This window comes from Siniperca chuatsi, linkage group LG5 (assembly GCF_020085105.1).
Source record: "Siniperca chuatsi isolate FFG_IHB_CAS linkage group LG5, ASM2008510v1, whole genome shotgun sequence".
NCBI lineage: Eukaryota > Metazoa > Chordata > Actinopteri > Centrarchiformes > Sinipercidae > Siniperca > Siniperca chuatsi.
The window spans coordinates 18,599,811-18,627,031 of record NC_058046.1 but is presented as its reverse complement, the minus strand read 5'-3'; the positions used below and the strand labels follow the sequence as shown (position 1 = coordinate 18,627,031).

At 40.1% G+C, this 27,221-nt stretch overlaps 1 protein-coding gene across 2 annotated transcripts in view; it reads left to right on the top strand.

The window, feature by feature from the left end:
- wscd2 (WSC domain containing 2) overlaps window positions 1–27,221 on the top strand; it is a 41,563-nt gene that overhangs the window by 1,036 nt on the left and 13,306 nt on the right. Inside the window, exons 1-2 of one of the 2 annotated variants that reach the window (XM_044196285.1) lie at window positions 3,684–4,203; window positions 23,673–24,608. In XM_044196285.1, the coding sequence (XP_044052220.1) occupies window positions 24,218–24,608 (391 nt within the window). In that variant the 5' untranslated portion in view covers window positions 3,684–4,203; window positions 23,673–24,217. Of the gene's footprint in view, window positions 1–3,683; window positions 4,204–23,672; window positions 24,609–27,221 lie in introns of those variants that run through there. The other variant, XM_044196286.1, reaches the window with a different exon arrangement.

The window sequence follows — 27,221 nt, the reverse complement described above, 5'->3', positions numbered from 1 at the left end:
TTGGTATGAAGTTTTGTATACATGTTCCCCAGAGGATTAATCCTAATGACTTTGGTGATCCTCCATCTTTTCCTCTAGAGCCACCATAGGGTCAAACTTTAAATGTTTTGAATACTTTGTTTTATTAATACAGTATTTGCATTTCCATCAGCTGAATGTTGTGTACAGTGCTCATTAGCAAATGTTAGCATGCTAACACACAAAAGTAAGATGACAAACATGGTGAACATTATACCTGCTTACCATCAGCATGGTAGCATTTTCATTGTGAGCATGTTAGCATGCTGATGTTAGCATTCAGCTCAAAGCTGCTAACATGGCTGTACACTCTTGTTCAAGCATAAATGTCAAGCAATTGCTGCTTCCAGCCTCTCAGATTTAAGTATTAGCTGCTTTTCTCTGTTTTACATTATTGTAAATCTTTGGGTTTTGAACTCTTGGTTGGACAAAACTTGGAATTTGGAATTTAAAGACGTCCCCTTGGACTCTGACGAATAATTGATTACTCGAGAAAAGTAGATTATGACAGTGAAAAGATAATGTCCATCTCATGTGTAGTTGTGATCAGAGAACACAGTTTAGATGTGGGAAACAACTTCACACATGTAATATGTAAATACCTCCATAAAAGGATGTTTACATGCAGTGCTGATGTCAACTTTGCTCTCTGGATGATGAGCTAGAGTTTCAGAACTTCAGAACGTTTCATTGTTCCCGATGTGCTGGAGGTGACACTGACGTTTGCAAGTGCACTTTACCTGGTCCTGATCTCATGTGACATTTAATAGAGTCTTAACACTTCAAAACAGGCACAATGGTTCTCTGACAATAGTGTTTTTGAAAGCTGTGGGTGTTTTGATTTTTGTTATGTGCCCAGAAACCTGAAACTGAATGATCATCAGCAACAATGAGGCACATGTTGGCTTCTGACATCAGTACAAGGTCTGTGGATGTTATGCTGACTGCTAACCTAAAAGGAATATCTTTCATTCTTTTAGCAGCATGTAAGAGTTTGAATGTCTTTCATTTTACCCCTGTCAAATTGCAAAGACGTGTGGCAAATGAGTAGCGACCCTATTTCTCATTTAAAAAAACGGACAATATTGAAATTCTTTCCTGTAGCGCCAGTGGGTTTCTGATGAGGCTCTGTTTGCAGCACAAAAGCTAGATTTGTCTCTTGGGTGAAACCTCCCTATGAATACAAAAAGGTGATGTATGGGATTATGCATAAAATGATCTTTGATAGACTTTGGCTTGATATATGTGGGAAAGAAAGAGGGAGAAATCCAACAGCACAGGTTATTCTTTGGAGTATGTGCTATCTGTGCTCACAAAACCCATTTGTCAGATCGTGACATGAAACAGGACCATCAGAAGAACCATTTAACCGATCACAATCTGAAAATGAAGATGAATATTCTCTCCATTCCCCTTTCATACCGCCGCCTATGTGTCCCTATGAGAGAGCCGAAATTTTACACAATGAGCCCATTATCGTCTATTTACTTCTGTCTTCAGCATCTGAAGGGTAGATAAACCAGTGGCGGTCACACACAGGCCAACGCACAATGCACACAATACAGCAACTGATGGCTTGTGATGCAGTTGTACGAGGGTTTGACGTTGTGTTGGCCAGCCTGGAGTTTTATCTCCTGCACCGCATGTTTTACTCCCCACTTGTGACCTCTAACAATGCATGCATGTGTATGTGCCCTTGAAAAAAGACATAAAAATAGGAGAGATGTTTTGCCTCTATCCGCAGCACTCTGCAGTACAGTTTATCTAAACAAACCCGCAAAATCCATTTGCCTTCTTCAAACATCAGCCTGAGAGTTATAGGATTCTGTTGTTTGGCCGCTGTCCTGTCTTGTCTCCCTGATTCAGCATGAGTAATATCACACACTGCACACTGGTGATTTCAAGAGTGGCCCTCTAAGTTGGAGTCCGTCGCTGAGTCACCGCGTAGAGGAGAGTAATTGTAGGTGACAACGCTATGGGCGACAGCGCAGACAGCAACCAACCCATGAATTGATGCCGCTGAAATATGCAGAGTCATCTCTGTTGTGTCAGCACACCATCCCTTAGGGACAGACCAGTGTTAAGCTTGTAATAACTGAGTGGCTTATTCTGACTGCAGGTGCTGGAGCTAGAAGGGACTAAGGAGGCTTTGACTAAGCCCACAGGTGAGACAAACCCATAAGCCTACTCTTTCATTAAAACTTAATCTTTTAGTTTGATGTTCTCCCATTTTCCAAAAACACACCAGCCAGGTGGATTGGAGACTCTAAACTCCCTGTAGACTATCCACCTGTGTTCTTATGTGTGCATGTGAATGTCTATTAGTGTACATGCCCTTTAAAGATCTGTGTAATGCAGTTTGCTCTAAGCCACTGCTTTAACAGCCGTGACTGTCAGGGACAGAACGATAAAACTGATTGATGTGCATAGTTTACACACATGGAGATTTGCAGTTAAACAGAATGATCACCCTGATCTGACGCTAGAAATCCTGCGTGAAGCGGGGACACATACAGCAGCTGAACATCTGGAGGTGGGTCTGAGAGGGGTGAAGCAGAAACGGAAAATCACGATTGAAATCAGAATGCAGATCAGGAAAAAACACTCTCAGTGTTAATCTAAATGTGACAGTGGTGTTGTATATCAGCTTGTAATGATTGGCTCATAGAGAGGCAGGAAAGGGTGAGTTTGTGTCCATGTATTTATTTCTGCGCAGTTCCCTCCCGCAGCTCTTGGAATCATGTAGTCATGGAAAGCTTTGGATACTATTAACACACACACACACACACAATCCCACATATCTCACACACAGTAAAGACAGATACATTTTGCTGTCAGAATTGACCCTTTACTGGGTAAAGTTAACCCAGTATTGCATTGGTGCTATATTGACCCAGTGATTTTTAGTGTGTGAGGACCCTCAAAAGTATATAAAGGTTTATAAAACCATAAAGACATACACAATATAACATTTGAACTAGAAACTGAACTAAAACTAAAAACTAGGACCAAACTTTGGCATTAAATATTTACATGATAGTACATAGTAATATTCTGTACATGGTAAGTGTAACTAAGTCTATTGTATATTGTCTTGTATATGTATGACAAGGTGCTTCATTAGATGGAAATGCTGCTGACAGTATGCCTTTTCTCTATACAGACAAAAATTACAACCGAGGGCCAGCTGCACTCGAAACTGACCATGAGCTGCTATAATTATTAATATCACTATTATTGCTGCAGTATATCTGTTTTTATTTCCATTTTCCATTGCTTGCCGTTACTGCAATCAGCCGGTTCCAGCAGAGAGCCATATACACTGAGAAGAAGACTTCATTTTGGTTCAACTTTCTTTTTCAAATCAACAGTATTTGAGTGCTTCAGAAACATTTTGTGATGATTTGTAGTTTAAAGAGATCTATGGGAGCAATCAACCCAGGCAAAATGCTTGCATGCGCAAAACTAACCATTTAGATGTTGATTCGGACTGAAGTCCTCACACGAAGTCAAACTCGAATTGGGCCATCAGTGTGTACCGCGCCAAACCTGTCCTGCTTGGCCCAGAAAGGAGAGCGCAGATCGGAGTGCGGCGGCCACTGCGCCTCCGTGTGCTCTGCCGTGTCTCTTTAAGTACAGCAGGCAGTGCTGTTGGTCCGTGTGGGAGCGCAGGGTGCACGGTGCGGCGCTGCCTCTCCGCAGCGTCAAACAGCCTTCACGTCGGGCAGGCGACAGAACAAACAGGTCGACCCACCGCCTGCATCACATCCACGCTTTGACCTGAACAGCTGACTGGAGCGAGTGAAACGAAGAGGGGACTGTCTCAGCGGGGCTGATGTAGACTGCAGAGCATACAGGGCCATTAACATTACTCCCTCCTTCTCCGACTGAAAGCTGGAAGTGCGTAGCGGTTTATCTGCGGTACTGTACAGTAGATTATTGAACAGCACCGAGAGACTATACGAGCTAATTAGATTGATAAACTAACGTTACTTGTCTGTGGGTGAAAGCACAATAAAAAAATAAATATAACCCAGCTTATTAGAGAGTATGCTGCTGTTCATATCTGGCTGAATGACCGTGGAGATGCCTGAGCCTGAGAGATGACCAACCTCAGCTGAGTTTCGTCCTGTGGACTGCAACATCAAACCATCTGCTGAAGCCTTCTCTTGACTCGTGTTTAAGGTAAGGCGAAGTCACTATAAATATATTACATTTGATCTGATAAAAACCCAGGAGGAAACCTTTATCAGTCATGTAAAACGTGCGCAGAGGTTGGTTATTTTTGTGGTATTACAGAAGTCTGTATGGACTCACGGTCAAGCTGCACTGCTATGAACACTGCTGGCTAACATCCCTAAAGTAGATCCACAAACCCAGAAATCAGTTGTCTAGTTTTGAATACGAATAGGTAAAGGAAAGACTGTATCTGCAGGAGGCTTTGTCCATATAAAGGTCATATGTTTTTGATTAGTCTGAGCCTCAGGTGATAAATATAGGACTGAAGTAGAGGTAGTGCCTTAATCAGCCTTGTCTTGTTTCTATTCACAACACAGTACAATCCAATTTATTATTCTATTTATTTGACTCCTACAGTAGTTGGCTAACCCAGTCGAGAGGTTCATCTTAATATTTTTCTATAATATTGTCACCTGTAGTGTTTGTATGCTGTTGTCTGACAGAAGTTAAGATGTCGCTGCTCTCTACTCAGTACATTATCATGCTCAGTGGGCAGTAAAGATGCATTAGTCTCTAACTTGGTGCATGGTTGGTGGCCCACAGACTGAATCATTTCCCACAATGTGTGAAGTCAGTGGACTTTCATTAGAGCACTCCTGCTAATTTTTAACCAGAGCCACAAATCAGACTCATAAAACAGGCACAAGCCAACCTGCATTTCCTCCCCTCATTTGCTTCTTTAGTTTAGGAGATTTTTATGAATTTAAAGTCACCTCTGTACAGAACTTTGTTCTCTGAGCTTATTTATTTATTAATGTTTTAGAACAAGAGTTCAGCTACTCTCTGACAGAGTGTTTGTCTTTTATTTTTAGAATCGAATAATCGTTTCTGTCGCTTTTAAGCAGAAAAGTAATCTCTGGTTCCAGCTTTTCAAATGCGAGGATTTGCTGCTTTTCTCTGTTTTTGTATCACTGTAAATTTAATATCTTTGGGTTTTAAACTGTTGGTTAGACAAAACAAGATATTTGAATATGTCACCATGGTCTCTGAGAAATTATAAATGGCATCTTTCACTATTTTATAGAAAAAAAAAACAATTAATCGATTACATAAGATGCAGATTAATTGATAATGCAAATAATCATTAAATTATTTATCCTCAGCTGTGCAAGCATATTACTTACAAGACAACTTTAAATGATTTTAATGAAATTATGCAAATTCAGGAGCCTCCTCTCCCATCATTGTCTCTGAGGACCTCGGTGTACTGTAGATCACTGTATTGAACCAGCTGCTCAGTGTGAAGTGTCGAAGTAGAGGAAGAAGAATATAATGGTTGTTAAGATTGATCACAATGCTGCTAAAATCAATTGCTGAATGGCACTAATTGCTCAGGCTGCTGCTGTTTCAGCACTTGGAATGACAGTGAATTAAAAGCATAGAACATGACAGACCTCTTGTTACGGCAGCGGGAGAACTCGGTTCATAGCTCCTGATTTTAAACCAAGCAGAACTGATCAATACCATGAACGTCACTGTAAAATAGAAAATTAAACCTCCCCTTCCTCCTAATTCTAATATAACCCTCTTGTAATGGGAGTTTCTACCACATTATATTGTAATGTGATTTCAGCTGCACATGGCAGAAATCTGTGGACACTCATTTAAAAAATTAAACCACATAGATTTTATTGTTGCTAACAGTGGCTGTGCTGTCCCGTGAGCTCAGTCCTCCCTGAGGCAGAAGTGAGCAGACGTCAGAAAACTATGGCAACAACTGAAATTCATATTTGTGCACTCGAGAACGAGAGGGTGCTGTTCCCACTGCTGCTGATTTAGTGAATAATCAATCAGGGTCAAAGTCGCAGCATTTTGCATCAGCCATCAGCCTTATGATTGCACCGTAAAGATTGAATCCTGAAAGACAGAAATGTTTTTTTGTAAATTTGATGTTGAATTTCAGAGTTTTCCACACGAAAGCTTGGTTGTGGCTGCAGAGGAGAACTTGAAAGTGACTCAGATATGAAAGCCTTTGTGTAGCGATGGGGTGGCCGGCAGCAGAGTGAGAAGGCTTTGAATTCCTCCAGAGCTTATCTCTTCATCCTCTTGGCGACCCTTTCAGGGACGTGCCATGGATCATATCCAATGGCTGCAGGCTTTGAAGATCGCCAAAGGAACTGACAGGAATTACAGTTTGCATGCTTGCGCTAGCCATTACAGATAATAACAGTGGTGCAGTGCGATCTGTGTGTAGGTTGGGTGGTGTACTCGCTCCTGATATATCACCATCAAGAAAATGTCAAGCTCTTCATTAGAGCTCCAACAGAAATAGCGTGGCATTAAATACTTTGCCATCTTTGCCAAAGACGTGCTGAAAGTTTCAGACTGTTTATAGTGTCTGACGTTCAAAAGCAAAACAAAAGTTTCACACTTAGTGGCTTCAAATTCTATTTTTATTAGTGTGAATTCAAAACACAAAGGATATGTCTTAATTTATTATATTTTGCAATAGCTTATTTTCCTTTTCCTCGAAAGAAAAGATGATATTAGAGAGAGGATCATCTTTAAAACTGTGTTCCGGTTACACAGATCCAAGGAATGGGTCAGCCTGGCTGCATGCACATCTCAGACAGATTTTCAGCTTATAGGAGGATTATTCACAACACCGGACCTCTTCCCTAAGACGTATCCAGATAATCACTGCCTAGACAGGTGGTAAGGAAATACTGGGTGGTAGACATCAGACAGAGCTGGGAAAACCCAAAACCTAAACTTTGGCTCAAGCCTATGGGTTTTGTTGATAGACTCAAACTCAGACTCAAACTAAAGTGTGACGAAAACAAACCAATAACTTTGAAAATAAATTTTAGACAAAACAGCCAACAAAATATATTGTATTAAAGTGCATCTACTTTGTAAACCTAAAACCATTAAGTTTTAGTATTAAGTCTTACTGTTCTTTGTTTTCCATCCTAATGGGCGGTATGTAAAGATCACTTTTCAGACTGCTCACAAGCAGTTAGCTACTAAATAAGGCTAAATAGCCAATTATATTTTTGACCTGCTGTTCAGACTTTTCTCTCAGACAGAGACAGGCACCCTACTGAGGACATGGATGTGTTTTAATCCAACCAAGGCTAATATGAGGTGAGAGATGGTGTGTGTTTGTGTGTGTGTGTGTGTGTGTGTGTGTGTGTGTGTGTGTGTGTGTGTGTGTGTGTGTTTGTGTATCTGTTAGAGTCAGTGTGCAAGGTTGCGTGCTTGAAAGAGCTAAGTTGAATTTCATTGAAATAACATTATCTAGAACCTGAACTGCATTTTATTTTTTATGCATATTAATCTTTAATGGAAAATGCTAAAACTAAAGTTACATTTTAAGTTTTTACTAGCCTGAATCTCGATAGCTTTGCTTGCATGAGACTTTGGTTATTGTTCCTTCATTCATCAGATTAATTTAACCAGATAAATTAATTCCCTAAAAAAACTTTGTCCCCAAACGTGGATTATCACAACATTTACCATTTATCAGGAGGTCAGTCGGGGTCTCAGATGCGGCATCAACTCTGGCTCCCCTCAGTCTGACCAGTCTATGGTCTGACCCAGAGTCTCTGTTTGCCCTCCGCACCGTCACACTGACTCACAACTGTGTGAACGTCCAACACTAAGCGCTCAGGGGAGGCAGAAGGCTTGACATTGTGTGTGTGAGAGAGAATGAAGAGAGAGGAAGAGAGTGTGAGAGCAATTGAGAAAATGAAAAAAGATGAGGAACAGAAGATAAGGAGAAAACAGTGAATATAAAAGCCACATTCTCCGTGGTCCATGGCCGACCTTGAGACGGTGCCAGTCGCCAAGATTAGCACATCACCACTGTAATAGCTCACCTCGAGTAGCAGACCTCCTTGTCCTTTCTTACTTGATCCCTGCTTCACAAAAAGGCCTTTGTTGGTGTCAAACTGCTGGGCTCTGTTTTCTGAACCTGCTGCACCAACAGAGCTCCAACCTGGCAACAGCCAAGCCTTTAAATAGAGAAATTTAGTTTACGAACTCCACTTTTAGGAAACTGGAGGACAAAATGGTGCTGCCTGTGTGTTAGTCTGAGAGGCATTTATCTTTGGATCATGCTGGACCTCAAACTAAAGCACCATTTATACTCCTACATGAGTTCCCACATCAAAGTTATTTATATCCTAATTGGTAAAAGAACCCTGAATAATGTAGGAATAAAGATAACAAGTCATAATTTGTTTCCACTGATTTTAAGGATGTTGACAGCAAACATATAAAAAAAGTCTTTTTTAAGCTCTATTAGGTTGATAAAGTAGATATTATATCCATATTAGCGAGTAGCCCTGTGGTGTTTTCTCAGCTTTGAGAACATCACTTCAAGCAGTGTTAGTCGATCTGTGAAAACACATCCATCCTCATCCAGACTGCACTGTGAAAAATTAGACAGGCTTTTTCTTTAAAGAGGATGTCAGAATAATTAATTTGATAACAATACTGTAACAATAACAATACTGCAATACAGCAGCAGGAGCCCCCGTGTGATAAAGAATCAGACGGAGTGAAGCCCCCTCTGGGTCTGTCAGCCTGTGCAGTCAGTGTCAGCCGTGACATCAGATCTTCTTTCAGCATGCTGGGCACTAATTGAGCTCTCACACTTGCTTGAGAAATTTGTCAGGTTGCTGTGAAATGAACTACTTCAAAATCAAGATGTGCATCCCTCTGTTCTTCCCCAAACCACCCCTCTACGGCTGTGATTATCATGGAATAACAGGATACTCAAGCTTTTAAACGGATAAACTACTATTGCTTATTTCCTGTTGGGAATATGTCATTATAGGGTAAACAGTAGCAAATTCTCATGATAGTTTTGTGCTCAGTAATTGCATCTACTGGGATTTCAACTGAAAGATGTGCAACAGTAACCAAGCCTCGTCTATTTATACGCACTTAAAGTAAGAGCTTATTATTTTTACACTCAGCCTTACATGTTGTTCCATTAATTTCCAGCAGCAAGCAGGATGAGCACCTAAGCCTATCCCCCTTATCAGCTACTTTTCTGATTCTGGCAGTAAGCAGAGCACACACGAGCTCCTCTGCAGCGCTAATATTCTCCATCTGTCAGTAGAGCTGCCCAGGTTGGCTGTGATGTTAGGAACTATCACATGCAGTAAATGAAGCATGCCTGGTCAGCCACGAGCCCACTGCCATGCCTTGCAAACCTCATCATCTCCGCGCTCTCTGTGACTGTGCAGATGTTTTTCCCAGGTTGCTTGAAGGTGGGATGACTCAACTCGAGCTCCCACTCTGTGCTTCACTGACTCCCAGTTCAGCCCTCTCCTCAGTCAACCGCGGCAACCTAAACACGCTGAACCGTTGAGGCCAAAACAGAGGCTGCATTCTTTGCTGTTGAATGTAGTGGTTCACAACATTTTTTTTGTCTGATTGCAGTACTGTCAGATGGGCTTAAGCACCCCTTCATTGTACAATAGATGGGATGGCTTTGTGGAAGCTTTGTTGTTTGATAATGTTTCACCACAAAGAAAACACAGAGAGACTGTTGTGGATCTGTAAAGGACATCCTGGAGTTGATGATGATTAAGCTTTTTCTGTCAAGTTTGCATTCATACCACACCATAGCTGTTCATTTTGGCTTTTCTGCTCATTTGCTTGTGATACTCAGGTGTTACATCTGACTGGTTGCTGGGAGGGGTGTCATAGCTGGAAGGTTTCTGCTAATTATGACAATAACTATACTGAAGATCATCATCAGAGGAGCTAAACTCTTTCTATTGCCTCTAACATTTTTGTGAATTCTGTGTTAACTGAAGCTTAAACGGTCAGTTCAGCCAATTCACAAAAAGACATATTTTTCCACTTACAATTACTGTGATAGATAGTTTCAGTTTTATCTACTGTGCTTTGAGATATCTTCCTCCACTCCAATATAATTGAGGTGTAGGGAATTTTGTTTGTGGTGCTCACAGCGTTGAAAAAGTCTGCATTAGCGTGTTTCCATAAATAATGTCCCAGTTACTCAGGAAAATCCACAGAGCTCACTGAGAAATGTTTTCTTTGGAACTACTACTACTTCTACTGAAGAAAGAGCTTCAGAGGCAGATATTCAAAACCTGGGCACATAAAACCAAAACTATCTGCATGGCAAGATGCAACTAGAGGGAGGTGAGAAAATATGTTTTTGGGACTGAAGTGCAAGTGTTCTTTTATGAAAACAATCGAGCACCTCACTCACGTTCTGGCTCTGTTGTTTCAGAGATTTCGTCATAAACACTCACAGTCACACACGCACGCACAGTCCTGCACTTTCTACCATTGCTTCAGAGATGTTGTCCATGTTGCATCAGAGCAACAGTGAAACACTACTGCATGCTCGTCATATTTTATTCATCTTAGGAGAGGCTGCAGCACTGAGGCTCTCTCCTTCCTGTGAGCCCAAAGGAGGCAGTTGTCAGAAAGCCTGAATCCCCAGATACTTTACCCATTTCTACTTCTACACACACACACACAAGTAGGCACATTTAATCGCATATCTCAGTGCTACCCTGTGTACACATATACATGTCACATTTCCATCATTGCAGAAGTGACCCTTTCGCAAGTTCCTTTTGATTTTAGGTTCATGTGGTAACTGATGACAACAGTTTTGAATGGTCCGATTCTGGAAAACAGAACGTATTAGAGAACAAAGCATTTCTCTTAATCCCTGCTGTGAGTACATTATCAACAATAGTATTCGCAATGTCTACTGATACTTGATTTTATCCGTTACCTAAGTCAGACACATTGTGGCTTAAAAAACAAACAAAAACATAGGCTGAAGAAGGAAGTGATGGCAAGTTATAAACAAAAGTATAAGTGAATCAAGTGAGAATATAAAGAGAATGTATAAAATGTTATTGATTAAAATAAATAAATAAAATACATCATCTTAAATAGATACAACCTACATAACAAATATACACATATATTATAAACTCATATACACATACATATATACACTGTCAGATGGAGCCCATCATCATTACCTCATTTGTAGACTTAAATATATATACATTTCAATTCCCCCAAGAGAATCAAGCTGTACTCTCGTTACTTCAAGATTTGGCTTAAACATACATTAAACTCACCTAGTTTTTGTCCAGACTTAAAGTACATTATTACAGAGGTCCATCTTTCTAAATAAGAATCTATCTCAAGTTGTAAGTAGAGCAGTACAGACTTTAACATGTTAATTTACCCAGTTATTGAATTGTCATTTCATATGGAGGTGATGAGACCAACAACAAGGACATAATGACATCAATAACAACAACAACAGTTGACTAAAAATAGGATGTATGAGCAACAAGGCCTCTAATGATGTTCATATTTAATTGGACAGGATATGCTGACAGCAGGCCTCTGGTGTTGCTCGACCTTTACAGGCAGATTTGCGTGATGCTGAAGAGGCCCATGCTTCAGTACACATTTAGCAAGGCATGCTTACAGAGCACTCTACCACATACACTCAGATGAATGCATCCAGACCACTGCATCCTGTCTGACTGTGCACATTAAACAGCTCATCAAAAACAGATAAATAGCTTGTGTACAACAACACTCAGAGTGACAAATGAGCTGCCTGTTCTCGTGCTATCCTTTCAGTCTCTTTTTATTAAAAGAACATAAAGTCAGAAAGTATCTGTGATGATTTTCAATTCAATTCAGATGCTGTCTGTTGTGCCTACTTTCCTCCAGCTTGTCTCATCTTCCTTCACTTCAATTAGTGTTAATTTCCCAAACTCCACATGCATGGGCGTCAAACACTTTCGATTCTGCTGTGGGTTATATGTGTAGGTAGTGAAAGCAATATAGACTGCATACTAATGGCAAGAGAGTGTTTTTCCAGTGGAGCAAAAATTTCTATCGATTCAAAACACGTTTTGGCTGCATTATACTCTGTTCTGTTTTTGTGGTTGATTTCTCCTCGTAACTGTCAACTATCATTAAATGAAGAAATAGGCTTAAAATGTTTGTTATTAAATTCTGTAGTTTTGCAATTATCCCCAAGCTTCACTAAACCAAAAAAGAACCAAAGATCCACTTCACATTTGCAGTAAGCGTTTATAATATATAAATATGGATTCCAGTTGGGTACAGTGATCTATAGTCAGTGGTTAGGACAGTTTTGAGAGTCTTGCACTTGAAGTGATCATATTATGCTTTTTGACTTTCTCCTTTTCCTTTATTGTTTATATATCTTTTTTGTGCATGTAATAGATTTGCAAAGTGAAAAAGCCCAAAGTCCACCCCAAAGGGAGTTAACCTCTCCACAGAAAACACTGCTCCTGAACTGCCTGAAAACAGCTCCACTGTAGTCCAGCCTTTACTTCCACAACTATCTACTTCACTATGTAGCACATGTCATAATGCATGAATTGAGCAGTTTCCACAATATGACCTAAATATGACATTCAAATAACGTTAGATACCCTCCAGGCAGTCATGGGCATAAAGTTGTTGCTGTGATGTAGAGACTGTGCACAGTTAAAACGTTACGTGTGAAAGATAAATTAGTTACAAATGGAAAACTTACCACTCTGAAACGTCTTGCTCCAGTCTCGGATGTGAAGCTGGTTCGGGTTGTACGGCTGAAGCGGCTGAGGCGGCTTTGTTTTGGATCATACTACCTTGCTCGTCAGGACCCGCCTTACTCTGCTTCTGATTGGCTAGTAGTCCTTACCTAGGTACTGGCATGTGCAACTCCCAACAAAGATCAAAAAGAAGTGAGATGCGTCACTCGGTAGCTAAAACGGAGCGTTCAAGACACAGGGTGAAATGAGGTGCTGCAGCAATGTGCAGTATGGGAAAAATATGGTGTTTTATAAAAAATAAACCATGTAAACCTATTATGGTACAACCCCAAAATAAAATTATGAATCTGAAAATTAGCATAATATGACCACTTTAACTTGAATATTTCCATTTTATGCTACTTTATACATCTACTCCTCTACATTTCAGAGGGAAATATTGTATTGTTTTATTCCCCTACATTTAACTTATGCATCTTATGCATTTTTATAGATTATACGCAACAGAATGTGAAGTAGTTTAAAATTAGCTCCACATTAACCAGCTGCAACATTTAAATGCAATAATATGATATGTATGATAATATAATATAATGCATAAACCTTGACTAGAATCAGTAGTTGTATGGTAGCTGTCTTAAACCACTAGGCCACTAGGACGACTCTGTACTTTTTATTCTCTTTGAAGACCATGAAAAGTAGATTTTTTCACACACATACAGTGGCAGTATCAAGTGGATACATTTGATTACCTGTCTGTTTTCCTGGAAAATACAAACTACTTGACGGTTTTACTGAATACCTACTGTTAACTGTGCTTCATGCTGAGGCAGCAGCTTGTATTGTCTGAAGTGATCCCAGCATGTGGTGCTGTGGGAAGGATCACCCCTTTACTCCAGACAGCATCTTTAGTAGCCTCTCTAATCCTCTTTCCCCAGCTTTGAATCTTGTAGACTTATCTGGCTCTCATGGATATACATAGGTCAAAATGTAAATGTTACATTTGTTGACAGTGAGCTGAAAAACTCAATGGATCAACAGGGCAAAGTGTAAATGCAATGATTTTTCTAGTTGAAAATGGATTCAGTTGTGTAGGATTAGTCTGGGAGACCTCACTGTGGTTTTCTAAAAGGAAGAAGAGGACTTCAGCAAAGGGGAAGTGAGTTTTTGTCAATACTGATCACTTGCAACCAGCCTCAACCTGGCACCTTCTGATTTCACCCCAGCTGTCTTCAGAGCTTCTGTAGCACACATTTACTGTAATGGTCAGTACCTTTGGAAAAGTAATTTCAGCCTGAACCGTAATTCTTTACATTGCTTTAAAAGTAAAAACAAAATTCTCTTTTTATTTCACTCTCACCGCAGGAGGTCAGAGGAAAGGGTTAGCTGTAGAAAACAGTGCTGGAGGATTCAGCTTCTTGCTTAAGGACACTTCAGCAGAGTGGGTGCTTGTTGACACAGGAGCTTTAATGTGTGTCCTACAGTAGAAGGTCTGTCTCCCTTCTCACTGCACTGCTGAGCACCCGGCTGTTTTTCTGTTCTTACACTGTCCAACGGAGAAGAAGCTGTGTGATACAGAAGGACAATTGTAACTTCCTCTGTGACTAAGTTCCCTCAACACTACAGTCTACAGTCTACACTACTGTAGGACACTGCTGTATTCATTTTTGTGTTGACCAAAAAACTAGAGTAACCTTTTTTGTGGCATAAGGATTTAAAGCTGCTCTAATCAATACTTTATATCAACAATGAATCAAATGTCTTTGTGTAATGTAAGAGTTGTTGCTAGTAGTGATGAACCTACAGAGAATTATCACCCGACTGCAGTTCCCAACAGCTAAACAAAACTTTTTAACATCAGCTCCTTGGTTTGGGTTCTATGCCCCGTAAATGTACCGTTTGGTTCACTCTTACTGCTCTCATTACTGCTTTCCAGCCACAGCATGCAGCTGTTTTCAGAGAAAAAGCTCTAAAAACTCACTGTACACCACCTGCTCAGCACCAAACAGCAGACAGACACAGTTAGTGACTAGCTGGTGAACATAGTGGATCATTTAGCAGCTAAAAAGCCTAGTATTTCCTCAGGAGTTGGTGGAGACCGAAAACACAGTTAAAAGAGAGAATATTGGACTTACATTCACCAGTTGGCCAGAAACACAACTCCAAATGAATGATAATGTTGCTCTATAAATGCTGGATGTGTAAATGAGCAACTGTTTGCTAACAAGTTTGCCATAACAACTTTAAAGGTGATGATTGTTTCCACTTACCTTAAATCAGTTAATGCAGTTTAAAGGAATAATTCAACATTTTGGAAAATGTGCTTTTTCGCGTTATTTCAGGGAGTGAGATGAGAAGATCGATATTAATCTCATGTCTGTGGGTTAAGAACAGATCTAGAGTGAGGACGTGGTTAACTTAGCTTAGCATAAAGACTGGCGGCATGGGGAAACAGCCTGGCTCTCTCCGAAGTTCAGACATACATATGCTACCAAAACATCAAACGTTTACTAATTAACATATTGTATGTCATTAGTTCAATCTGTCCACAAAACAGAAATGTAAAAACAACCATTTATGATTTTAGGGGAAAGTTACATGTTACAAAAAATGACTGAGGATGTGAACCCCAGTCTCCGGAGATGTCCTGAGTTTCGTACACTCTCCATCCACTCCCAATGACTAGTGGTACATAATGTAGCACTTCCTATACTAAAGGAAACATTGTCAGAGAACATAATAATCCAGGCAGCAATTACATTTCTCCTCAAAACGTAATTTGCAAAACAAATTAGAAGTATATAAAAATATTTTCTAGGAGATAGGGATGGGTTGCGTCCATGGTTCTGTGTGTATAATTTAACATTTTTAGATTTGGACTGACATTATCAAGTCTCACATTGACATCCCAAATTTAAGTTATGTTTTTCTGGCCTCTTGTTTTACAGAACAGTTGTTAAAGCTCACAAATAGTAAATACTGAGTCACATTAACATTAAAAATATTTAATAGCAAGTGGTTCCAAATATAACTGAGCCGAACACCCACTCTTTGGTGCTGTTGAGAACACTTCTTTTTAGTAAAATGTAGGTTTTCTCGTTGTTCAGCATGGAAAAAGAAAGTGCCTTTTTCCCAGTTAATAAATAACTGTATTTCTTTGCTGCATATTGTGAAGATGTGTTGTGCTTTCACAGTTTAACTTAATAATGTGTTGTTGAAAATTGCCTCAAGTTCCATATAGAGGCATTTCCTATTTCTCCCATCACTCCTCCTCCTCCTCACCAGCTAAACGTTTGCTGAAACCCTCTGCAATCCCCTCTTAAGTCTATACAAGCAGAGAGGTTCACAGCCGAACTGAGCTGCAGAATTCACTTCTAATTAAAGCAGAGAGATCTTCTGTGCTTATTGAAGGTGGGAGAAGAAAAAGAGGAAAGCTCTTTTCCTCTTTGAAAAACTGAAAAGCTGAACTGCAGATATTGTGTAAGGCCCTGAATGAAGAGCTTTGTTAGGGTTGGATAGTGGAAGACATCATTTGATCTCCCATTGACAGCGCCTCCCTGCTGCAGAATAATTACTTCTTTTATGAAGCCATTAGAGAGGACCGATTCAAGTGATTGTTTCTCAAATGTCCATCTATGTGGCCAACTGGGATCTGGGAGTGGCAGCCACTGGGTGAAACCAGGAACCTGGGATATTTTTCTCTGTTTGGAGCTTTGTGACACATCGTTAGTGCCAGGACTATCTCCCCAATTGGCATCCAAGGTTTTCTTACAGCACTTCTCTCCCCATTCTTTGCGTCATTCCTTCAGATTTACAAACAGGCTCCACACTGCTTGTCTACAAGTAGAAGAATTAGTGCTAATCCAGATTTTGTGTAAATGATTTATTCCTTTTTTGGTTTTGGCTCATGCCTAATTGAACTCTGCTGCTTTGTGGCCACAATCACAATGGAGCCATTATTTCTTCACTCCCATTTTCTCTTTGACTGTGTCAGTTGCTTATCACGGTATACTGGTGGAAATGTCCATGATCATCAGTCACTCAATTACAATGCTGTAGCTTAACGTTACTGTGCACCAGTCAAAGAAGAGGATTACATTATTTTTAGACCCTTTAATTTACCTCTTCTCTTTCAGAGTAAAAGGTCACCACTGAGCTTAATGGACCATTGAGTATTATCAGGATTACAATGAGCTTTTTCCCTGCCATTCTGGGCTTAATTTTTAAGCTTCATAGGGTGTGCTTAAAAACTCTTCCAGTGATTGGTCTGTTCAACCTCTCCAATGCCAAATGCACTGGCATTTCTAATTCCCCCGAGGCTTTGGGAGGGTGTAACCAACAGAGTTAAACACAGCAATCATATCATGACAGCAATAGACCGTTTATATCAATCTCTTCAGTAAGTGCCTGTTTCAAAATTTGCGAAAAACAGGAAATGCAAAGCCAGTCAAGCACACAACACAAGGGTCAAATCTCGTGATTTCTGTCAGACAGGATCTGAGAAAAGGTTGGTTTACTGTGCAGTCACTGTACAATCACTGCTGATTTGGACCTTCTGGCCAAAAACTCCACCTACTTCTTGTTGATATGTAAGCTGCATGCTCTATTCTGCTATTCTGTACATGTTAAGTACAATTCAGGTTTTTTAGAGTTGAAAAATAAACTTGTCAGTGCTCATTTGACACATATACACTGATACTGATATATCTGTGCTAATACACCAATAAAATCGACCTTACTGATGTTTTGGTCGAGATCTAGTTTTCTCCAGGTATGGTAGCTGAGATGTGCTGATCTGGGGAATGAATGTGATAAAATTGCTGCTTTCCTGAAGAGTTGAGGTGTTGATGACGCTGTGAAATACGACAGTGGCAAATCCTGACTTTGCTGTTCCTTAGAAAATGTGTTGAACGCTGTCGGTGTGTGCTGACCTTTTCTAAAGTCAATATATAAAGGACCACCTGGGTACTCCCTTACTACATACGTCAAGAGATGAATGCAGATATGTAGTGTTCCAGCAGTGTGTGTGGGCGTCTTATGGACATTATTCAAGTTCTCCGATCCATTCTGCTTTCCCATCTCGTCCTAAAGTAATGATTGGTTCCTCAGCTGCTGAAGGAATTGAAAATATGTAGAACCAACAAACCAACCCAATGTTTTGACTGTAGTGGAAAAGGTGCTGAAAGCCTTTGAGGAATTGGGGTCTTAAAAACCCCATGTTTTACAATTTACATATAAACGTCTACTGTCAGACCATTCGCTTCTGTGTGCTTTGTTTTTTACAGTCGGTTGTAGGGCTAATTTTCCTTTCTTTTCTGTCCAGAGAACTGGCAGGATTTATACTTAGGCAGTTAAAATAGAGCTTCACAGTACAACTGCCACTTTGTTTGCTAATGTGCATACAAACTACTGTTTAGTTGTATTATGTAAATTTAAATTATACGTTATAAGTTTTGGTCAACAGTTTGGTGGCCAAGCTAGAGGGATCCCATAAAATGAAACCATGCAGGTAATGTCAAATAAATCTAAAATGAAAAGTAAGACTTCATTAATATGTTGCATCATTAACCTCTCAGCAGGCCATTAATGAGAGGTTAAAGAAAGGAGAGTGGGGGCACTGGATATCTTATTTGCCACTGATCTGCAGCTTGTCTACAATCATTACAGCAAAGATTTTTTACTTTTATAGACAGAGTTTCTAGTAATAGATAACCTACTGATAAATAACAATACTATGTATAATGGAAAACTATTTTTAGAAACGTTATCACAGGGTATGTGAAGTGGCATTCAACACTGTAGCAGAGGTGGATGTTGTCTGTAGCAAATGGTTCATAGTTGTCTTGTTGGTTTCTTGCTGCTTCCCTTCATATAATCTGTCACTGTACAGAGATTGTTGCAAACATCTTTGCTGATGAGCTTCCTTTTGAGTGGCCACCAGTAATTAAGTGTTTTGGGCATTAAGCCAATCACTAATGCGGGCACACACTGAGATCAAAGACAGGTTTAATTAAAATGGCTGAAACAAAAATGGGATGCCAAAACTGTAGCGCATACCGTGGTAACTTTTGCCAAACACTAAGCAAAGAAAACTGCCTTGGCAGTGTGATCCTGTTGTTATTGGAAGCAGTCATGTTCACACTCCAGTTTTCAGGGGTCATGCGCTCCTAAGAGTTGCCATCTGCGCTGAGCGAGCCGCTTGAATCTGTTCTGCAGAGCAGCAAAAGTTTGGCATCTAACTGGTTTATTTGAGCTTTCTCAGTTTTACATGTGAACTGCAGTCTTTTTCTATACTGCAAATATCTTCAAAAAAGTTTTCTTATTGCTACACCTGCACCGCTATTTACATTCATTTGGTGTCAGAATACATTTGATTGTTTTATGCTTACGTATTAAAGACATGTTATGTCTTCAATCCTCATTCAGAGATGGTCTCAACAGTCTTGCTGCTTTCTAGTGGTCTAGAGCTTTCTCCTGAACCTGTAATGAGGCATCAGACAACTTTGCAAATAGGACGGTGTGGAATAATCTCTGTAAACTTGAACGCAAGCATGACCAGTGTTATCACCGGGGGAGGAATGTGATCTTTAGTTTGATTTGATTTGACATACACAGCTAATGCGCACTGGCAGGCCAAACACACTAGGAGAGCGGAAAGACAGGCCCCAGGGTGATGGGAGGGTCAGGGCTGCTGCTGCTAACACTGTTAACCCTTCTGCTGCTGAAGAACCGAAGACATCCTACATGTTACAGCACAGTACTTTTACAGGATGGGACTTAAAGTTGACTGTGTGTGCACATAATACAAACAGGGAGTTAGAAATGACAGTGAGAAAAGACACAAATGGTTTCCTTTCCCACTAATTCTGGTGCCAGTGCACCGGATAACCTCTTCTTCCTGCCACTGTTAATACTGACCGTTTCTATCACAACAATGTATTTCTTCCCTCTAGAAGCCCACTGTTAATGACTATCAGTGTTGGTTTTACTGTGGACCAAACATAACCTCACTGACATTTCACCATACAGTCGTTTTCCTGTATTTTTCTAACGTTTAATGCTGTGAAAACACAGCAAGCAAAACCCATTTGAAACTATGCAAGGATATCACAGCTAATTTAATTCAGCTGGTGGTGATTTGCACTGAAGATTTTGCGGCTCTAGCAGTTAAAAAGCCTCACCCACGTTCGAGTGAAAAGAATGCTTTTTGGCAACCGAGAGACAGTGGAATGGAAATTGATTACATCTGCAGAACCAAGTAACAAAACAGAATATTTCATCTGCTTCTATCATGACAAAATATCCAACTCCTAAATATCCAACCTCTTCAGAGTTCAAATATTATTTTTTTTGAGGATATAAAAATCAGAAACATGTATCTATTGTCTTTTACATCTTGCATAATTTTCCCTTTTGATTACCCCATATCACATTATCAGTTTGTCTGTTTCTTGGCAGTTTCTTTCCTTCAAACCAAAAAAACAAAACAATGCATAATCACTGTTAGAAACTTTTTACTGCTGGTATCATGCTGGTATCATCTCTGTCGTAACACAGTTGTGTTCAAGGTGTTCTTACAGTAAGGTGACTCTTTGTTTGTTGAACCCACCAGCTGGCTGACAGTTAAGTGTTGTGTCTGAACTCGAGAGGTGTCACAGAGCTGACCACAGCTCTGTCTTGCTCAACCCTGCCCCTGGTCAATGAGTCCCAGGACAGATATGAAGTATATTTATGGATTGACTTTTGGAGCCATTTGCCTGCAGCACAAGCTGAGCTTGCTGTCGGCCTGCTCACCAAAGATTACCTTTGACGTTTCCTCTCCTAAATCCGCTCTGATTAAATATTTGCTGGCTCATTTAATATGAATGGGAATTAATGGTCAGTCAGCGGGTTCATGTCCGCTCCACTTGAGTAATTGCCATGATTTGGCAAAAAGACCTCTGCGGCACCTCCCATCGCGTCTGTTGCATTTCCTTTTCCTCTGTCTGTTTGTTTACAAGTGTCACACCTGATTTTTATCCACTAGTCCTGTTTTAAGCTGTAAATGAGAAGTTCACCTGCAGTGGCTCTTAATAGCACAAACTTTCAGTATGGGAAACTGTAATGTAAGGACCTGACTACGTTAGTGGCATGACATTAGGGGTGGCAATGTTGGTCTGTCAGTCACTCTGTCCACCTCTTTGGTCCAGACTGAAAAATCTCAATAACTATTCAATGAATTACCATTAAATTTTGTACAAACATTCATGGTCCCCAGACAATGAATCCAAATAACTTTGATAATCCCCTATGCCCCCCTGCCATGAAATTCAGGATGAATACATGATGAACTGTTGGTTAATTTTGGTAATCTCGTAACTTTTCATCTAGTGTCATCATCAAGTGAACATTTTAATTCCTCCAATACTTTGGTTTATGACCAAATACCCTTGAAGCTAATGACATTCCCATCAGCCTCAGCTGTACTTTGTGTAATGCTAATTAACAAATATTAGCATGCTCATGTTAAACATTATATACAGTTGCAGCAAGAATCCATCCACGCTCTTGTTACTGTCATTTGAACCTGCAGATTAGCCACAAGTTCAATTTCATTTTTGTAGATATGAATTATTACCACCAGTAATTAACCTGTGTGGCCCTGTTGCATAAGTGAGAGGCAGAGTGGGTAGGTTTCACATGCACTGTATCCTTATGCAATTCTCTCCATCTGTTCACCGTCATAAACCTGTTTACTGAACAGAAGCGCCTTGCTACTTTTAGCTATAGGCACCATAACATGGCCTGTGCACACACAGCTATAACACAATGCTCTCTTGTGCATCTTTGCTTACAGGACTTCAATCCCACCAAGAGACCACTACACATTTTCAGGATACTGTTTCCCTCCACAATGAGTTAGGAGTACGAGGCATGTTGAAATATGCAGTTTTATTTTTCTATTTAGACTTTGTAACCCTGTAGGGAACCTAACCTAGATATGATTAAATTTCTCCGAGGCAAACAAATTATTCAGTTTGATACAAAGACTGGCTTGTGCGAGAGTCAGTGCATTTTGTTCGTCCTGAAATATGAATAATTTCTCCATCGACAAGGAGCAACATACTGACACAGGACGGAAAAATCGTCATGGTTACAGAGAGTGTAGGAGTCAATTTTCGATATTGTTTATGCTGCTGTAGAAAGTAGTTGAGCTGTAGAAATGAATATGAGGAATAATTATACTGTGTAACTGCATTTATGTGAATACCTTTGGCATAACAGCTATTCATGGGAATGAAAGGATAGCTGAAAGTCATTACGTTTCAGACACAAAAGTTTGAGAAATATGCTTATTTGCTTTGTTGCAGAGAGTTAGATGATAAGGTCGATACCACTCTTGTGTCTGTCCACTAAATATGAAGCTAGAGCCAGCAGCTGATTAGCTTAACTCGGCATAAAAGCTGACAAGAAATATAGGGTATAGGTATATAACACCCTATAAAATCACAAAGGTATTTTTTAGGACACAGCAAGGCTAGCTGTTTCCCTCTGATTCCAGTCTTTGTGCTAAGCTAGCTAACTGGCTGCTGGCTTTAGCTTTCTATTTAGTGTACACACATGAAAGTGATATCAATCTTCTCATTGAACTCTCATATTTCCCAAAATGTTGAACAGTTCCTTCAAAATATAGCAGATTTATTTGTGCATGTTCTGAAATGTAGTGGGTAATTTATAAGCTTGTATCCTATTCCAACAATTAGACACCATAACAGATTTATTTCTGAAACTGTGAGACTGTGAGACAAATGAGACTCTTTTATCTCTTTTAAGTCCTAAGTGTGAACCCTACTAATATCATTTGTTTTATATTAACATTGACTGATCAGCTGCAATGCCCTTCATTTATCCCTCAGAACGTTTAGTGTTTGTCATATTGGAACGTAATTGAACTTGGTAAAGAGAGGTTTGATCTTAAAATTAACAAAATACTCAATAATTAAAATGCATGCAGACATCTGTTATGAAACCTGTCCATGCAGTTATTTAGAAGTAACAGAACAAGAGGCAAAGTTTTGAGCAGTCGGAGAGGATGTGGATTGTCTTTGTGCCCAGATGCACATAAGCAGAATGTGATCCATTTCTCCTTGAGGGTCCCAGACTCTTCTCAGACTACCAAAGGGAAAGTAAGATGGGTGGAAAGTGAAGGGGGGCGGGGGTCTTCGATGCCATTGAGGTTTCAGGTGACGAGTATTCTGCGGATTTGTCCCGGGGCAGACAGAGAGCCACAAGGGCGAGTGTCCCCTCGAATGTTCTGGAAAATTCCCTGACCCTGAGGAGTGTTGCGTTACACCATCCAATTGTAGCCTCCCTGGCTCGTCTCAGAACAGAGACTCCTTTGAGAGAGGCTGCCGAGAATTTGGGAAGTCGGGATTCAACCATCCCAGAAAAATGCAGTTATCAGTGTAAAATCTTAAACAGAATTATGATAAGAAAAAGAAAATCCATTACAGTGTAAGCTCTAGATTTAATGGATGAGCAGGCTTAACTTACCAGTTTTTTAACCTCTGCGTTCCTGTCACACATTCACACAAATAATCATCACCTTAGATCATCTTGAATAGTGTTTTTATTTCCTTCAGTTCTCACACACATTAGTTCCCAAAGACATCAGTGAAAATGCCGCAGGGTAGAGCTTAGTTTCTGTTTTTCCCCTTTTGGCTTCCCCTAATTTATTCAAGATAATGTTGAAAAGTTTGAGATGCATTTCCTTTCAGGTGATGCACTAACTGCATCTTTTTTGTAACCTGTTCATGTTATTTCTCCTTTTCCACCTGTGATAAAGCTTACTCAGGTGTACACTTATTCTTCCTTTTTTTGTGTGTGTCTTTATTGCAGATGGTGAGTCACGCCCTCTCTCTCCCGGATCGCCTCAGTGAATAGCCGGCTGCATAAAGGAGAAAGGATCTCAGCTCAGCCGCTAAATAAAACCCTCTTCCTTCTGCACAGCGTGGGAGAAAGTGCCACTGCTGTGCTGGTGTGGAATCTCTGTAGGCTGATAATTGGAGTGAAAGCAGTGTTGAGTGATCATCTTTCACTCTGAGCCACTCACCTTTCATGCTGTGGCCCCTGAGCCAGCTCTCAGGACTGGACTGTCAGCGGGAACGCAGAGAGACTCTCACGTGGACACAATTGGCAGAGCTGCACAGTTTATATGTGTAAAGCATCTTCCTCATGAGACTGAAGAGGCATACGTGAGGGAAAAGTCATGCTATTGTTTGGATGACCTTCAAACAGGATTAAGACACTAACTGACGTTTTCTTCATTTTAGCCGGGGCCCAGTGGGGCTGTGTGGTGGGAACAGGGAGAGCTGGTGTTGATTCTTCTGCTTTATGAGTTTTCATCACTGGGAGAGTGTATCTGAGCTGCAGGGCGAGCCAGCATGGCCAAGCCTCTGCTGAAGATACAGCGCTATTTCCGCAGGAAACCTGTCCGATTTTTTTCCCTCATCCTCCTCTACCTGACCGCTGGGAGCCTCGTCTTCCTGCACTCTGGCTTTGTCGGGGACAGCAGCCCCGCAGCCAGAGGGGGCCGGGACCCAGTGGTAGCTTCAGAGATGGGCAGCCGGACTTCGTTGTCAGACACTCGGGGGCTTGGCATCATGAGTAGAGTGTTTAAGGAGACACGCAGGTCTGGACGGAGGTATGGCCCTCCGTGGATGAAAAAGACCAGACAAGAGGGCCAGGAGACGGTGCACAGGGCGGGAGACAACACCAGAAACTGGAACCGTGCACTTAAAGGACGCAATGCCAAAGACATGGACGATGGAAGAGGTGGGTTATACCAAGAGTATTATACTTTACCATACTGTCGCAGTGATATTGTTTTTAGTTTGGCAGTTTTCCAAATTCATCACCCGATCCTCGTCAGATCTTCTCCCACATCCCAAAATTCAAAATGTGTTGGTAAATTAAAAAAGATGAGATTTGACTTTGGGTTATTTGACTTCTCCCACATAAAAAAACATTAAAAGAAATACAATAATTCAGTGCAGTGCTCACTTGTGCAGGGCATTTATTGGGACTAAATTAATTTTAAATGAGGGAATGATCACAATATGTGCCAACAATTGCAAAAATAATTGCAGTGTTGCAACATTTATGACTATTCAGTGTCTATGACTGGATTCTTGTGTAAAATTTTATTAACAATAATAATACATTTTATTTGAATAGCGCTTTAAAAGGTACTCAAAGGCACTTTACAAGACAATAACAGTAAAAGCAATATCATATAAAAACATATTAGAAAAATTATTATAATAACCTCCCATTGTTTTTGTCATAGTTGCTAATTAGAATATTAGCAAATTGTAAGAATTTTTCATTACAGGCTGATTTATAATGCACATCCACTGGCAAACACACAGGCAGCATTTGTCCCTCCAACACTTCATGTTAATATGAAATTGATCCAAATTAGTCTCTGATTACAAACTGCACCATCTTATTGACTCAGAATTTCTAGTTGTAATTGGTCCTGTAGGAAATCTCTTGAGAGTGGAGAGAGATTATGATTATGATTAAGTCCTCTGTCTTGTCTCAGAGTGAATCCTTCAAGGGTCTCACCCACAGTGCTTCAGCTGCAGCTTCGCTTTGTGCTGCTCGGCACATGTTCAGCCACGTCAGAGCAACATCTAAATGATTCCATGGTCAGAGGATTTACACTTTTATCTTCTCTATGTCTTTTTATACACAATCCTGTGTATAAAACTTCACAATCCTCTCAGAAAAGGTTTACATATAAACTCCTGACTGACATGCGACATCCTATCAAATCACACAACGTTTTGAAAACACCGGCGTGAGGACGGGAAGTGGCTGTCCAGAGCCGATATCTCTGACCTTGGATGGCACAAATATCCTGCATACTTATCCCTTTCCAAATGAAACACGATCAAATGAGCTGATTAGAGGATATCATTTACTCACTTGGCTCACTTCTCTCTTCCTCCTCTCTGCTTTTCTTACCCTGTCAAACACTTTTGGATAAAGTACAAATTATAAAAAACAAGCCAACATCTCCAACATGTATTCAAGAAAACACCCGATTGTCCGCCCAAACCTTCCTGTGATAGTAGTGCTAGCCCACTACTCCTCTCTTCATAAAGAAAACACAATAGAAAATTGTGTTCAGCAGTTGTGGAAACAATGCTCAGATCCTTTAAATAAGTAAAAGCAGTAACACCACACTGTTAAAATACTCTGTTACAAGTAAACATACTTAAGTATCCTGATCAAATTGTACTTAAAGTAATGCAGGATAGCTCCTATCAGAGTAAAATACTATATATAATATAATGTTGGATTATTATTACTGATGCATTGACATGTAAGCAGCATTTTAATATTGTATTGTAACTATTTTACATACTATTGGGCAGTCTCATATTATAAATTGATCATGTGTTTTGTACGTAAAGTTTTAATCTGCAAAGTAATTAGTAACTATAGCTGTGAGATAAATGTTGTGGAGTGAAATGTACAATACTTCTCCCTGATATGTAGAAGAATAGAAATATAAAGTAGCATAAAAAGACAAGTATCTCAAAATTGTAGTTAAGTGACCAGTGAGAAACATTCAGTTCAGCAGTTGCAAACATCTGGTCCAGATACGACTCGACTGACAGGGAGACGACTTCACTGGAAACCAGCACATGTTATTTGGGTGTTTCTATGTATTCATATCCATAATAACATCTTAAACTAGATGCTGAATAGCCATAAATAACTCCAGGATTTTACAATAACTCCATTGTTGTTATGTGGGTTTCTTGTTTCCCTCCAGAGTGCAGTACAGGCAGGTGGGGAATCTAAACTGCCCATAAATATGAAATATAAGTGTGAGTGACTGCTGCTCTGTCTGTGTTAGTGCTATGACAAAATGTGTCCTGATTTTTTAACTCACTCTGCTCCGGGACTGACTCCAACCTCTCTGAGCCTGAAGAGAAAATAAATAAGTGATTCTATTACAAAAACTCTGAGTCACAATACAGTACAGTACCCTGCTGTGCATTAGAGTGTAGAATATTAAACAATGTTTTTCTAGTACAGTGTCGAGCTATTTTTTTCCTATTCAAGCCCAGCAAAACAAACATGTTTACAGTGTAAATTCAAGCTGATCAAATGAAGGTCTCTCAGTCTGGCTTAGTCCTCCTCCTCCCATCCTTCCCTTCTCTGAAACACTAACCTCACAGGATTGCAGCTGAAAGTGATAATAGAGTAATTAGTAGCTTCAAAGCGTTCGTTTGCTCTCATACATCCAGCACCACTCTTTACTCTGCAGTCTGAACCATCTTTAGAAACCTGTTATGTTTGGGTTAAGAGACATTTTTCTTTCTTTCCTCTCCTCTCACTGCAAATGCACTCATTCTCACTGGCTCTGAA